At 43.1% G+C, this 13714-nt stretch overlaps 1 protein-coding gene across 1 annotated transcript in view; it reads left to right on the top strand.

The window, feature by feature from the left end:
* LOC122564619 (solute carrier family 53 member 1-like) overlaps nt 1-13714 on the top strand; it is a 171182-nt gene that overhangs the window by 143743 nt on the left and 13725 nt on the right. The window contains exons 7-9 of the mRNA XM_087998268.1: nt 10316-10397; nt 11620-11807; nt 13226-13405. Of these exons, the coding sequence (XP_087854394.1) occupies nt 10316-10397; nt 11620-11807; nt 13226-13405 (450 nt within the window). The remainder of the gene's footprint in view (nt 1-10315; nt 10398-11619; nt 11808-13225; nt 13406-13714) is intronic.

Raw genomic sequence — 13714 nt, 5'->3', positions numbered from 1 at the left:
AGGGAGATTGGATTGTGCGTGTCTGTGAGAGGGAGATTGGATTGTGCTTGTGTGTCAGAGAGAGAAAGGGATTGGATATTGTGTGTGTGTGAGAGAGAGATAGAGATTGGATTGTGTGTGAGAGAGAGAGTGGATTGTGTGTGTATGTGTGAGAGAGGTAAAGATTGGATTGTGTGTGTGTGAGTGTGAGAGAGAGAGAGATAGAGATTGGATTTTGTGTGTGTGAGAGGGAGATTGGATTGTGCATGTCTGTGAGAGGGAGATTGGATTGTGCATGTGTGTGTTAGAGGAATATTGCATTTTGTGTGTGTGTGTGAGAGGGAGATTGGATTGTGCGTGTCTGTGAGAGGGAGATTGGATTGTGCATGTGTGTGTGAGACGGAGATTGGATTGTATGTGTATTTGTGTGAGAGGGAGAATGGATTGTGTGTGTGTGTGTGTGTGAGAGGGAGATTGGATTGTGCGCGTGTGTCAGAGAGAGAAAGAGATTGGATTTTGTGTGTGTGTGAGAGAGAGATAGAGATTGAATTGTGTGTGTGTGTGTGAGAGAGATAGAGATTGGATTTTGTGTGTGTGAGAGAGATAGAGATTGGATTGTGTGTGTCTGAGAGAGATAGAGATTGGATTGTGTGTGTATATGTGTGTGTGTGTGATAGACATTGGATTGTGTGGGTGTGTCTGAGAGAGATAGAGATTGGATTGTGTGTGTGTGTGAGAGTGATAGAGATTGGATTGTGTGTGTGTGTGTATGTGTGTGTGTGTGAGAGATAGAGATTGGATTGTGTGTGTGTGTGAGAGATAGAGATTGGATTGTGTGTGTATATATGTGTGTGTGTGATAGACATTGGATTGTGTGGGTGTGTCTGAGAGAGATAGAGATTGGATTGTGTGTCTGATAGAGATCGAGATTGGATTGTGTGTCTGAGAGAGAGAGATTGGATTGTGTGTGTGAGAGAGATAGAGATTGGATTGTGTGTGTGTGAGAGATAGAGATTGGATTGTGTGTGTGTGTGTGAGAGAGATAGAGATTGGATTTTGTGTATATATGTGTGTGTGTGTGATAGAGATTGGATTGTGTGGGTGTGTCTGAGAAAGATAGAGATTGGATTGTGTGTGTGTGTGTGAGAGATAGAGATTGGATTGTGTGTGTGTGAGAGAGAGATAGAGATTGGATTGTGTGTGTGTGTGTGTGTGAAAGAGATAGAGATTGGATTGTGTGTGTGTGTGAGAGAGATAGAGATTGGATTGTGTGTCTGATAGAGATAGAGATTGGATTGTGTGTGTGAGAGAGATAGAGATTGGATTATGTGTGTGTGAGAGATAGAGATTGGATTTCGTGTGCGTGTGTGAGAGTGATAGAGATTGGATTGTGTGTGTGTGTGAGAGAGATAGAGATTGGATAGTGTGTGTGAGAGAGAGATAGAGATTGGATTGTGTGTGTGAGAGAGCTAGAGATTGGATTGTGTGTGTATATGTGTGTGTGTGTGATAGACATTGGATTGTGTGGGTGTGTCTGAGAGAGATAGAGATTGGATTGTGTGTGTGTGTGTCATAGAGATTGGATTGCGTGTGTGTGTCTGAGAGAGATAGAGATTGGATTGTGTGTGTGTGAGAGATAGAGATTGGATTTTGTGTGTGTGTGTGAGAGTGATAGAGATTGGATTGTGTGTGTGTATGTGTGTGTGTGTGAGAGATAGTGATTGGATTGTGTGTGTGTGTGAGAGGTAGAGATTGGATTGTGTGTGTGAGAGAGATAGAGATTGGATTGTATGTGTGTGAGAGAGATAGAGATTGGATTGTGTGTGTATATGTGTGGGTGTGTCTGAGAGAGATAGAGATCGGATTGTGTGTGTGTGTGTGAGAGATAGAGATTGGATTGTGTGTGTGTGAGAGAGAGATAGAGATTGGATTGTGTGTGTGTGTGAGAGAGAGATAGAGATTGGATTGTGTGTGTGTGAGAGAGAGAGATAGAGATTGGATTGTGTGTGAGAGAGAGAGATTGGATTGCGTGTGTATATGTGTATGTGTGAGAGGGAGATTGGATTGTGTGTGTGGGTGTGTGTGAGAGAGATAGAGATTGGATTGTTTGTCTGTGAGAGAGATAGAGATTGAATTGTGTGTGTGAGAGAGAAATCGAGATTGGATAGTGTGTGTGTGAAAGAGATAGAGATTGGATTGTGTGTGTGTGTGTGAGAGAGATAGAGATTGGATTTTGTGTATATATGTGTGTGTGTGTGATAGACATTGGATTGTGTGGGTGTGTCTGAGAGAGATAGAGATTGGATTGTGTGTGTGTGTGATAGAGATTGGATTGTGTGGGTGTGTCTGAGAAAGATAGAGATTGGATTGTGTGTGTGTGAGAGAGATAGAGATTGGATTTTGTGTGGGTGTGTGAGAGAGATAGAGATTGGATTTTGTGTATATATGTGTGTGTGTGTGATAGACATTGGATTGTGTGGGTGTGTCTGAGAGAGATAGAGATTGGATTGTGTGTGTGTGTGAGAGTGATAGAGATTGGATTGTGTGTGTGTATGTGTGTGTGTGTGAGAGATAGAGATTGGATTGTGTGTGTGTGTGAGAGATAGAGATTGGATTGTGTGTGTGAGAGAGAGATAGAGATTGGATTGTGTATGTGTGTGTGTGTGAGAGAGATAGAGATTGGATTGTGTGTGTATATGTGTGTGTGTGTGTGATAGACATTGGATTGTGTGGGTGTGTCTGAGAGAGATAGAGATTGGATTGTGTGTGTGTGTGAGAGTGATAGAGATTGGATTGTGTGTGTGTGAGAGAGAGATAGAGATTGGATTGTGTGTGTGTGTGAGAGAGATAGAGATTGGATTGTGTGTGTGTGAGAGAGAGAGATAGAGATTGGATTGTGTGTGTGTGTGTGAGAGAGAGATAGAGATTGGATTGTGTGTGAGAGAGAGAGATTGGATTGCGTGTGTATATGTGTATGTGTGAGAGGGAGATTGGATTGTGTGTGTGGGTGAGTGTGAGAGAGATAGAGATTGGATTGTGTGTGTGTGTGTGTGTGAGATAGAGATTGGATTGTGTGTGTGTGAGAGAGAGATAGAGATTGGATTGTGTGTGTGTGTGAGAGAGATAGAGATTGGATTGTGTGTGTGTGAGAGAGAGATAGAGATTGGATTGTGTGGGTGTGTCTGAGAGAGATAGAGATTGGATTGTGTGTGTGTGTGTGAGAGATAGAGATTGGATTGTGTGTGTGTGAGAGAGAGAGATAGAGATTGGATTGTGTGTGTGTGAGAGATAGAGATTGGATTTTGTGTGTGTGTGTGAGAGTGATAGAGATTGGATTGTGTGTGTGTATGTGTGTGTGTGTGAGAGATAGTGATTGGATTGTGTGTGTGTGTGAGAGGTAGAGATTGGATTGTGTGTGTGAGAGAGATAGAGATTGGATTGTATGTGTGTGAGAGAGATAGAGATTGGATTGTGTGTGTATATGTGTGTGTGTGTGATAGACATTGGATTGTGTGGGTGTGTCTGAGAGAGATAGAGATCGGATTGTGTGTGTGTGTGTGAGAGATAGAGATTGGATTGTGTGTGTGTGAGAGAGAGATAGAGATTGGATTGTGTGTGTGTGTGAGAGAGAGATAGAGATTGGATTGTGTGTGTGTGAGAGAGAGAGATAGAGATTGGATTGTGTGTGAGAGAGAGAGATTGGATTGCGTGTGTATATGTGTATGTGTGAGAGGGAGATTGGATTGTGTGTGTGGGTGTGTGTGAGAGAGATAGAGATTGGATTGTTTGTCTGTGAGAGAGATAGAGATTGAATTGTGTGTGTGAGAGAGAAATCGAGATTGGATAGTGTGTGTGTGAAAGAGATAGAGATTGGATTGTGTGTGTGTGTGTGAGAGAGATAGAGATTGGATTGTGTGTGTGTGTGAGATAGAGATTGGATTGTGTGTGTGTGAGAGAGAGATAGAGATTGGATTGTGTGTGTGTGTGAGAGAGATAGAGATTGGATTGTGTGTGTGTGAGAGAGAGATAGAGATTGGATTGTGTGGGTGTGTCTGAGAGAGATAGAGATTGGATTGTGTGTGTGTGTGTGAGAGATAGAGATTGGATTCTGTGTGTGAGAGAGAGATTGGATTCTGTGTGTGAGAGAGAGATTGGATTGTGTGTGTGTGTGAGAGAGATAGAGATTGGATTGTGTGTGTGTGTGAGAGAGATAGAGATTGGATTGTGTGTGTGTGAGAGAGATAGAGATTGGATTGTGTGTGTGTGTTAGAGAGAGGGAGATTGGATTGTGTGAGTGTTGGAGAGATAGAGATTGGATTGTGTGTGTGAGAGAGAGAGATAGAGATTGGATTGTGTGTGTGTGAGAGAGATAGAGATTGGATTGTGTGTGTGTGTTAGAGAGAGGGAGATTGGATTGTGTGTGTGTGTTAGAGAGAGGGAGATTGGATTGTGTGAGTGTGAGAGAGATAGAGATTGGATTGTGTGTGTGAGAGAGAGAGATAGAGATTGGATTGTGTGTATATGTGTGAGAGAGATTGGATTGTGTGTGTGTGAGAGCATACGTGGGAGTGACAGAAATTGGAGTGTGTGGGTGAAAGAAAGAGAGATTGCATTGTGTGTGTGTATATGTGAGAGAGAGATTGGATTGTGTGTGAGAGAGAGATAGAAATTGGATTGTGTGTGTGTGAGAGAGAGATAGAGATTGGATTGTGTGTGAGAGAGTGAGAGATAAAGATTGGATTGTGTGTGTGAGAGATATAGAGATTGGATTTTGTGTGTGTGTGTGAGAGAGAGATAGAGATTGGATTGTGTGTGTGTGAGAGAGAGATAGAGATTGGATTGTGTGTGTGAGAGAGATAGAGATTGGATTGTGTGAGTGTGAGAGAGATAGAGATTGGATTGTGTATGTGAAAGAGAGAGATCGAGATTGGATTGTTTGTGTGAGAGAGATAGAGATTGGATTTTGTGTGTGTGAGAGAGATAGAGATTGGAGTTTGTGTGTGTGAGAGTGAGAGATAAAGATTGGATTGTGTGTGTGAGAGATATAGAGATTGGATTTTGTGTGTGTGTGTGAGAGAGAGATAGAGATTGGATTGTGTGTGTGTGTGAGAGAGATAGAGATTGGATTGTGTGTGTGAGAGAGATAGAGATTGGATTGTGTGTGTGTGTGAAAGAGATAGAGATTGGATTGTGTGTGTGAGAGAGAGATAGAGATTGGATTGTGTGTGTGTGAGAGAGAGGGATAGAGATTGGATTGTGTGTGTGAGAGGCATAGAGATTGGATTGTGTGTGTGAGGTACATAGAGATTAGATTATGTCTGTGTGAGAGATAGAGATTGGATTTTGTGTATGTGAGAGAGATAGAGATTGGATTTTGTGTGTGTGTGTGAGAGAGAGAGAGAAAGATTGGATTGTGTGTGTGAGAGAGATAGAGATTGGATTGTGTGTGTATATGTGTGTGTGTGTGATAGAGATTGGATTGTGTGGGTGTGTCTGAGAAAGATAGAGATTGGATTGTGTGTGTGTGTGAGAGAGAGAGAGATAGAGATTGGATTGTGTGTGTGTGTGTGAGAGAGAGATAGAGATTGGATTCTGTGCGTGAGAGAGATAGAGATTGGATTGTGTGTGTGAGAGAGATAGAGATTGGATTGTGTGTGTATGAGAGAGAGATAGAGATTGGATAGTGTGTGTGAGAGAGAGATAGAGATTGGATTGTGTGTGTGTGAGAGAGCTAGAGATTGGATTGTGTGTATATGTATGTGTGTGTGTGTCATAGAGATTGGATTGCGTGGGTGTGTCTGAGAGAGATAGAGATTGGATTGTGTGTGTGTGTGAGTGATAGAGATTGGATTGTGTGTGTGTATGTTTGTGTGTGAGAGATTGAGATTGGATTGTGTGTGTTAGAGAGAGAGATAGAGATTGGATTGTGTTTTTGTGTGAGAGGGATAGAGATTGGATTGTGTGTGTGTGAGAGAGAGAGAGATTGGATTTTGTGTGTGTGTTAGAGAGAAGGAGATTGGATTGTGTTTTTGTGTGAGCGAGTGATAGAGATTGGATTGTGTGTGTGAGAGAGAGATTGAGATTGGATTGTGTGTGTGAGAGAAAGAGAGATTGCATTGTGTGTATGTGTATTTGACAGAGAGAGATTGGATTGTGTGTGTGAGACGGAGATTGGATTGTATGTGTATTTGTGTGAGAGGGAGAATGGATTGTGTGTGTGTGTGTGAGAGGGAGATTGGATTGTGCGCGTGTGTCAGAGAGAGAAAGAGATTGGATTTTGTGTGTGTGTGAGAGAGAGATAGAGATTGAATTGTGTGTGTGTGAGAGAGATAGAGATTGGATTGTGTGTGTCTGAGAGAGATAGAGATTGGATTGCGTGTGTGTGTGTGAAAGAGATAGAGATTGGATTGTGTGTGTGAGAGAGAGTGGATTGTGTGTGTGTGTGAGAGATCGAGATTGGATTTTGTATGTGTGTGAGAGAGAGATAGAGATTGGATTTTGTGTGTGTGTGTGTGAGAGGGAGATTGGATTGTGTTTGTATATGAGAGGGAGATTGGATTGTGCATGTGTGTGTGTCAGAGGAATATTGCATTGTGTGTGTGTGTGTTTGTGTGAGGGAGATTGGATTGTGCGTGTCTGTAAGAGAGAGATTGGATTATGCATGTGTGTGTGAGTGAGATTGGATTGTGCGTGTGTGTCAGAGAGAGAAAGGGATTGGATATTGTGTGTGTGTGAGAGAGAGATAGAGATTGGATTGTGTGTCAGAGAAATTGGATTGTGTGTGTGTGAGAGCATATGTGTGAGAGACAGAAATTGGAGTGTGTGGGTGAGAGAAAGAGAGATTGCATTGTGTGTATGTGTATGTGACAGAGAGAGATTGGATTGTGTGTGTGAGACGGAGATTGGATTGTATGTGTATTTGTGTGAGAGGGAGATTGGATTGTGCGCGTGTGTCAGAGAGAGAAAGAGATTGGATTTTGTGTGTGTGTGAGAGAGAGATAGAGATTGGATTGTGTGTGTGTGTGTGAGAGAGATAGAGATTGGATTGTGTGTGAGAGAGAGAGATTGGATTGCGTGTGTATATGTGTATGTGTGAGAGGGAGATTGGATTGTGTGTGTGGGTGTGTGTGAGAGAGATAGAGATTGGATTGTGTGTGAGAGAGAGAGATTGGATTGCGTGTGTATATGTGTATGTGTGAGAGGGAGATTGGATTGTGTGTGTGGGTGTGTGTGAGAGAGATAGAGATTGGATTGTTTGTCTGTGAGAGAGATAGAGATTGAATTGTGTGTGTGAGAGAGAAATCGAGATTGGATAGTGTGTGTGTGAAAGAGATAGAGATTGGATTGTGTGTGTGTGAGAGAGATAGAGATTGGATTGTGTGTGTATATGTGTGTGTGTGATAGAGATTGGATTGTGTGGGTGTGTCTGAGAAAGATAGAGATTGGATTGTGTGTGTGTGAGAGAGATAGAGATTGGATTGTGTGTGTGTGTGTGTGAGAGAGAGATAGAGATTGGATTGTGTGTGTGAGAGAGATAGAGATTGGATTGTGTGTGTATGAGAGAGAGATAGAGATTGGATAGTGTGTGTGAGAGAGAGATAGAGATTGGATTGTGTGTGTGTGAGAGAGCTAGAGATTGGATTGTGTGTATATGTGTGTGTGTGTCATAGAGATTGGATTGCGTGGGTGTGTCTGAGAGAGATAGAGATTGGATAGTGTGTGTGTGAGAGATAGAGATTGGATTTTGTGTGTGTGTGAGAGATTGAGATTGGATTGTGTGTGTTAGAGAGAGAGATAGAGATTGGATTGTGTGTGTGTGAGAGAGAGAGAGAGAGATTGGATTGTGTGTGTGTGAGAGAGCTAGAGATTGGATTGTGTGTGTGTGTATGTGTGTGTGTGAGAGATTGAGATTGGATTGTGTGTGTTAGAGAGAGAGATAGAGATTGGATTGTGTTTTTGTGTGAGAGGGATAGAGATTGGATTGTGTGTGTGTGAGAGAGAGATAGAGATTGGATTGTGTGTGTGTGAGAGAGAGAGATTGGATTGTGTGTGTTAGAGAGAGAGATAGAGATTGGATTGTGTTTTTGTGTGAGAGGGATAGAGATTGGATTCTGTGTGTGTGAGAGAGAGATAGAGATTGGATTGTGTGTGTGTGAGAGAGAGAGATTGGATTTTGTGTGTGTGTTAGAGAGAAGGAGATTGGATTGTGTTTTTGTGTGAGAGAGATAGAGATTGGATTGTGTGTGTGTGTGAGCGAGTGATAGAGATTGGATTGTGTGTGTGTGTGAGAGAGAGATTGAGATTGGATTGTGTGTGTCTGTGTGAGAGAGATAGAGATTGGATTCTGTGTGTGTGTGAGAGCGAGATAGAGATTGGATTGTGTGTGTGTGTGTGTGTGTGAGAGAGAGATAGAGATTGGATTGTGTGTGTGTGAGAGAGAGATAGAGATTGGATTCTGTGTGTGAGAGAGATAGAGATTGGATTGTGGTTGTGAGAGAGATACAGATTGGATTGTGTGTGTATGAGAGAGAGATAGAGATTGGATAGTTTGTCTGAGAGAGAGATAGCGAATGGATTGTGTGTGTGTTGGAGAGCTAGAGATTGGATTGTGTGTGTATATGTGTGTGTGTGTCATAGAGATTGGATTGCGTGGGTGAGTCTGAGAGAGATAGAGATTGGATTGTGTTTGTGGGAGAGATAGAGATTTGATTTTGTGTGTGTGTGAGAGTGATAGAGATTGGATTGTGCTTTTGTGTGAGAGGGATAGAGATTGGATTGTGTGTGTGCGTGTGTGAGAGATATAGTGATTGGATTTTCTATGTGTGTTAGAGAGAGGGAGATTGGATTGTGTGTGTGTGTGAGAGAGAGAGATTGGATTATGTGTGTATATGTATGTGTGAGAGAGGGAGATTGGATTGTGTGTGTATATGTGTGTGTGTGAGAGGGAGATTCGATTGTGTGTGTGTGAGAGAGATAGAGATTGGATTGTGTGTGTGAGAGAGATAGAGATTGGATTGTGTCTGTGTGTGAGAGAGGGAGATTGGATTGTGTGTGTGTGTGAGAGGGAGATTGGATTGTTTGTGTGTGACTGAGAGAGAGACATTGGATTGTGTGTGTGTGTCTGAGAGAGATAGAGATTGGATTGTGTGTGTGTGTCTGAGCGAGATAGAGATTGGATTGTGTGTGTGTGTGTGTATGTATGTGTGTGTGTGAGAGTGATAGAGATTGGATTGTGTGTGTGTGTGTGAGAGGGTGATTGGATTGTGCATGCATGTGAGAGGGATAGAGATTGGATTGTGAATGTGTGTGTGTGAGAGGGAGATTGGATTGTGCGTGTGGGTCAGAGGGCGAAAGAGATTGGATTTTGTGTGTGTGTGAGAGATAGAGATTGGACTGTGTGTGTATGTATTTGTGAGAGAGAGATTGGATTGTGTGTGTGAGAGGGAGATTGGATTGTGTGTGTATATGTGTGAGTGTGAGAGGGTGATTGGATTGTGTGTGTGTGAGAGAGAGATAGATTGGATTTTGTGTATGAGAGAGAGATAGAGATTGGATTGTGTGTGTGAGAGAGAGATAGAAATTGGATTTTGTGTGTGTGTGTGTGTGAGAGAGATAGAGATTGGATTGTGTGTGTGTGTGTGAGAGAGATAGAGATTGGATTGTGTGTGTGTGAGAGATTGAGATTGGATTGTGTGTGTGTGTGAGAGAGAGATTGAGATTGGATTGTGTTTTTGTGTGAGAGTGATAGAGATTGGATTGTGTGTGTGTGTGAGAGAGAGAGAGATAGATAGTGATTAGATTGTGTGTGTGTGAGAGAGATAGAGATTGGATTGTGGGTGTGCGTGTGAGAGAGAGAGAGAATGAGAGATAGAGATTGGATTGTGTGTGTGTTTGAGAGAGAGAGATAGTGATTGGATTGTGTGTGTGTGAGAGAGATAGAGATTGGATTGTGTGTGTTTTCGTGTGTGTTACAGAGAGATTGGAGTGTGTGTGTGCATGTCTGTTTGTGTGTGAGAGAGAGATTGGATCGTGTGTGTATGTGAGAGAGACATTGGATAGTGTGTGTGTGTGTGTGAGAGCGGGAGAGATTGGATCGTGTATCTATGTATATGTGTGTGCGCGCGCACGTCAGAGAGATTGGATTGTGTGTGTTAGACAGATTGGTTTGTGTGTGTGAGAGAGACAGAATGGGATTAGAGTGTCTGAGTGTCAGTGATTGGATGGAGTATGTTTCTTGGAGATATTTTGGGGGAATGCTTGCTGGGTTGAGGTTTTACAGACACCTTCTGAAATTCTAAAGTGCGACCTTACAGTGCTATGCTCTCTACCCCCTCAGACTCCTCCAGTGTGGATAACATTCCGCGTGGGTCTGCAGTGTGGAATCATACTGGTCCTCATGGTGCTGATCATTATCAAAGGTAAGCTTTTGGCGCCAGACAACCAACAAAGAAGCCAAGGTCTCATTATGTATTCTCAGGTTATTTGTAAACAACACTACTGACAGGTTGATATGAATAATTCAGTGACGTATGCAGATCAAGTGACTACAGCAGACAGTCATCTCCGGTTAAAACAGGTCAATATGACATTGACTGTCAAAGGGGGCTAATGAGTAGAGTGCAGCCACAGTGAGAGTCTGGCAGACCCGTGGTACGGCCTTCACGTGTCACTCCACCCTCCCAGGACCTACAGGCCCAGGGCACGGATGATGTTACTTGCTGCAACTCAACATGAATAGTTTAGAAAGGAAGGACGTTCAATTTTTACCTTTCCCTGGTGCTCTCTCAAGTAACACTTCCACAAAACTAAATATTCACGGGTGAGGTGGTCTGGAATGTATTACATTCTTCGCAGGGTTTGTGTTTTTTCTTCTTACGCTTTCTTCAGATGAAGATTGTGAGGAAGCAAGAAGCAGATGAAAGGTTGTCAGCTCAGTTGTATAGATATCTGGAGGCTTCGCAAGAATTTCTGCATCTAATCACCTCACCCAGTCGGACCCCATCTTCCACAGCCAATCAGTGACGAATTGGTTCTCCACTATTCAAAGGAATAAGGCAAAAAAGAGCAGGAGACTACATTTTACCCAGATTATCCCAAAGAAGGATTCAGCCCATCGTGTCTACACTTGCTATCCAGTGAGCATCAGAGCTCAGTACCATTCTCCTGCCTTTTGCTCATATCATTGACACATTAGTTGAATAGACACAATTATCCAATGCCCTCGGTTGACTCAGCCTCTACTAGAATAGGTTTTCCTTCTTCTGGAGAAAGCCCACTTGTTCAGCTATTCCTTATGGGTAGAACCGCTCAGTTCCACTATCGTACCTGTGAATCTTTTTATTTGGCAATTTCAGAAATGCCAAACCCACCATCCTGTAACTTGGGAGAGAGAATGTTTAAAGATCAGGAGATTTGGCCATGAATCATGGGTTACTATTTTTTTTCAACCATAGTCTCAGCCTGCTTTTGGGGCAGTTCATCTGGGATCAAGGCCCACCTTCTCTAAAGTGTGTCGTAACATATCTGCGAAGGTTGACTTTATAAAGAAAAATCTGACATCAGTGTTTGGTTTAATGACAATCCTGTTGTCTCACATTCACAGGCATTGATCCTTGCTGAATTTCATTTCTTTTTCCCCAGGTATCTATGTATCCCAGGAAGCCAGCATGTGGCCCCTACTTAGGGCTTATAGAGGAGGTTTCATCATGATTGAGTTTGTCTTCCTGTTGGGAATTAACACCTATGGCTGGAGAAAGGCAGGAGTGAACCACACTCTAATCTTTGAACTTGACCCTAGGAACCATCTCTCCCATCAACAATTCTTTGAGGTGAGTCTGATGATATCTTTCCTAAAGGTCGATGGTGGAAGCTGCTGTTTTGTCAAGATTGGAGCTGGTTAGCTCAGTTGGTTAGATGGCTGGTCCACTGTCCTGCACCAGCTGAGGTTACCATGAAGGACTCTCCTTCCCAACCTTTCCCCTCGCCTGAGGCATGGTGACCCTCAGGTTAAACTACCACCTCCCACGAATGAGAGAGCAGCCGAATGAGCTGCTAGGATTATGATCACTTACTTTAACCATGTCAAGGCCAAAGAAATGGGCTTAGTCTTCGTCTATTCTCTACCTGTAGGTGAGCTGTTGGGAATTATCTGCCAACCCACAGAAAAGTGCCATGGTGTTTTAATGGGGAAAGGGCAGGAAGGTGGAGTTGAGAATGATTAGATCATATTGAATGGTGAGCAGACTTGATGGGCTGAATGGCCTACTTCCGCTTCTATGGGCAAGGTGTGGCTCCAAGATTGCCCCCACTGAATAAGGATGCTGATGTTAATCTGATTCACACCTTTGATGTTTCAGCCAATTGAGCTAACTGGCTAATTGGAGGAGGTAGGGGTTAAAGGACATCAATGTAACCTGATACTTTATGTTGAGCTGTTGTACCAACAGCTGGCCTGGTTTGATTCAAGTTCCAGAGTAGGAATTGGTGCAACATTCTACATACAGGTGAAGTCTCTGTTACCGATCTGAGGCATTACGAGGAGATGGGTTCAAATCCCACGGGGGCAGGTTGAGAATGTCAAAGCTGAGGAAAGTGAGAAGTTGATATCAGAAAACGTGACCAGGATGTTGTTCGATTGTCATGAGAAAATCCGCCAACCTTACTTGGCGTATTTGTGAGGTGAGAACTTTAGCTCCTCTGAAATAGCCGAACAAGCCTTTGGTTTGCATCCAGCCAGTTCCGCATCGCCAACTTGGGATGGACAATAAACAATGCCCTATTTTTAATGATTTAATATCAAAGGGCTGGGCATTTTTTAAAATCAAATATTCATTCACAGGCCAATGACATCACTGGCCGGGCCAGTATTTATTACCCATCCCTAATTGCCTCGGGGCCAGTTAAGAGTCAACCCCATTGCTATGGGTCTGGAGTCACATGTAGACCAGCCCATGCAAGGATGGCAGTTTCCTTCCCTAAAGAACATAGTGAACCAGATGGGTTTTTCTGACAATGGGTTCATGGTCATCTTAGATCCTTAACTCTGGATTTTTATTGAATTCAAATTCCACCATTTGCCTATGCTGGATTCAAATCCAAGTCCCCAGGGCATTACCTGTGTCTCTGCATTAGCGGACTAGCAATAATACAGCTAGGCCAGCACCTCCCCACAAATTGTCTCAGTGCAACCTATATGTCGGATAGGCCAATCTATTGAGAGTTCCTCATGTGTATTTTCCGTTGCCAGTTGGCAGGTTTCCTCGGTGTCCTGTGGTGTTTCAGCCTGCTGGCCTGCCTATTCAGTACTTACATCCACACTCCGATGTCAGTCAATCCCCTGCTCCTGTACGGATTCATGTTGCTGCTGCTTTTGAACCCGACCAAAACCTTCTACTACAAGTCCCGAGTTTGGTTATTGAAAGTCCTGGTAAGTGTTTCAGTAGTGGGAAAGTGAAAGGCAGAACCTGCAATTTATATAGCACACTTCATGGCCTCAGATTGCAATCAATGACGTCTTGCCAAAGTATATTCCTTGCTGCAGCGTAGGAGAAACATCACCTGTTTGGGAAGGAAGTATCCATTTACTTCGACTCTCAGCTGCATTATTGTGTTGGCAGCATTGCACCCAAGATATTCACAATCCCTTTGTGCTTTTCGAGAGGGCCAAGTGTTAAGGTTACACTCCCCGCTATCCCACTGGAGGGTGGGAAACTCCCGCCTACATCCACCATCGCTA

Source organism: Chiloscyllium plagiosum, unplaced genomic scaffold, assembly GCF_037043375.1.
Source record: "Chiloscyllium plagiosum isolate Xiang-an unplaced genomic scaffold, Cpla_swu_hap1 HiC_scaffold_21, whole genome shotgun sequence".
NCBI lineage: Eukaryota > Metazoa > Chordata > Chondrichthyes > Orectolobiformes > Hemiscylliidae > Chiloscyllium > Chiloscyllium plagiosum.
The sequence above is the reverse complement of the archived record's forward strand: the minus strand, read 5'-3'. Positions and strand labels throughout refer to the sequence as shown.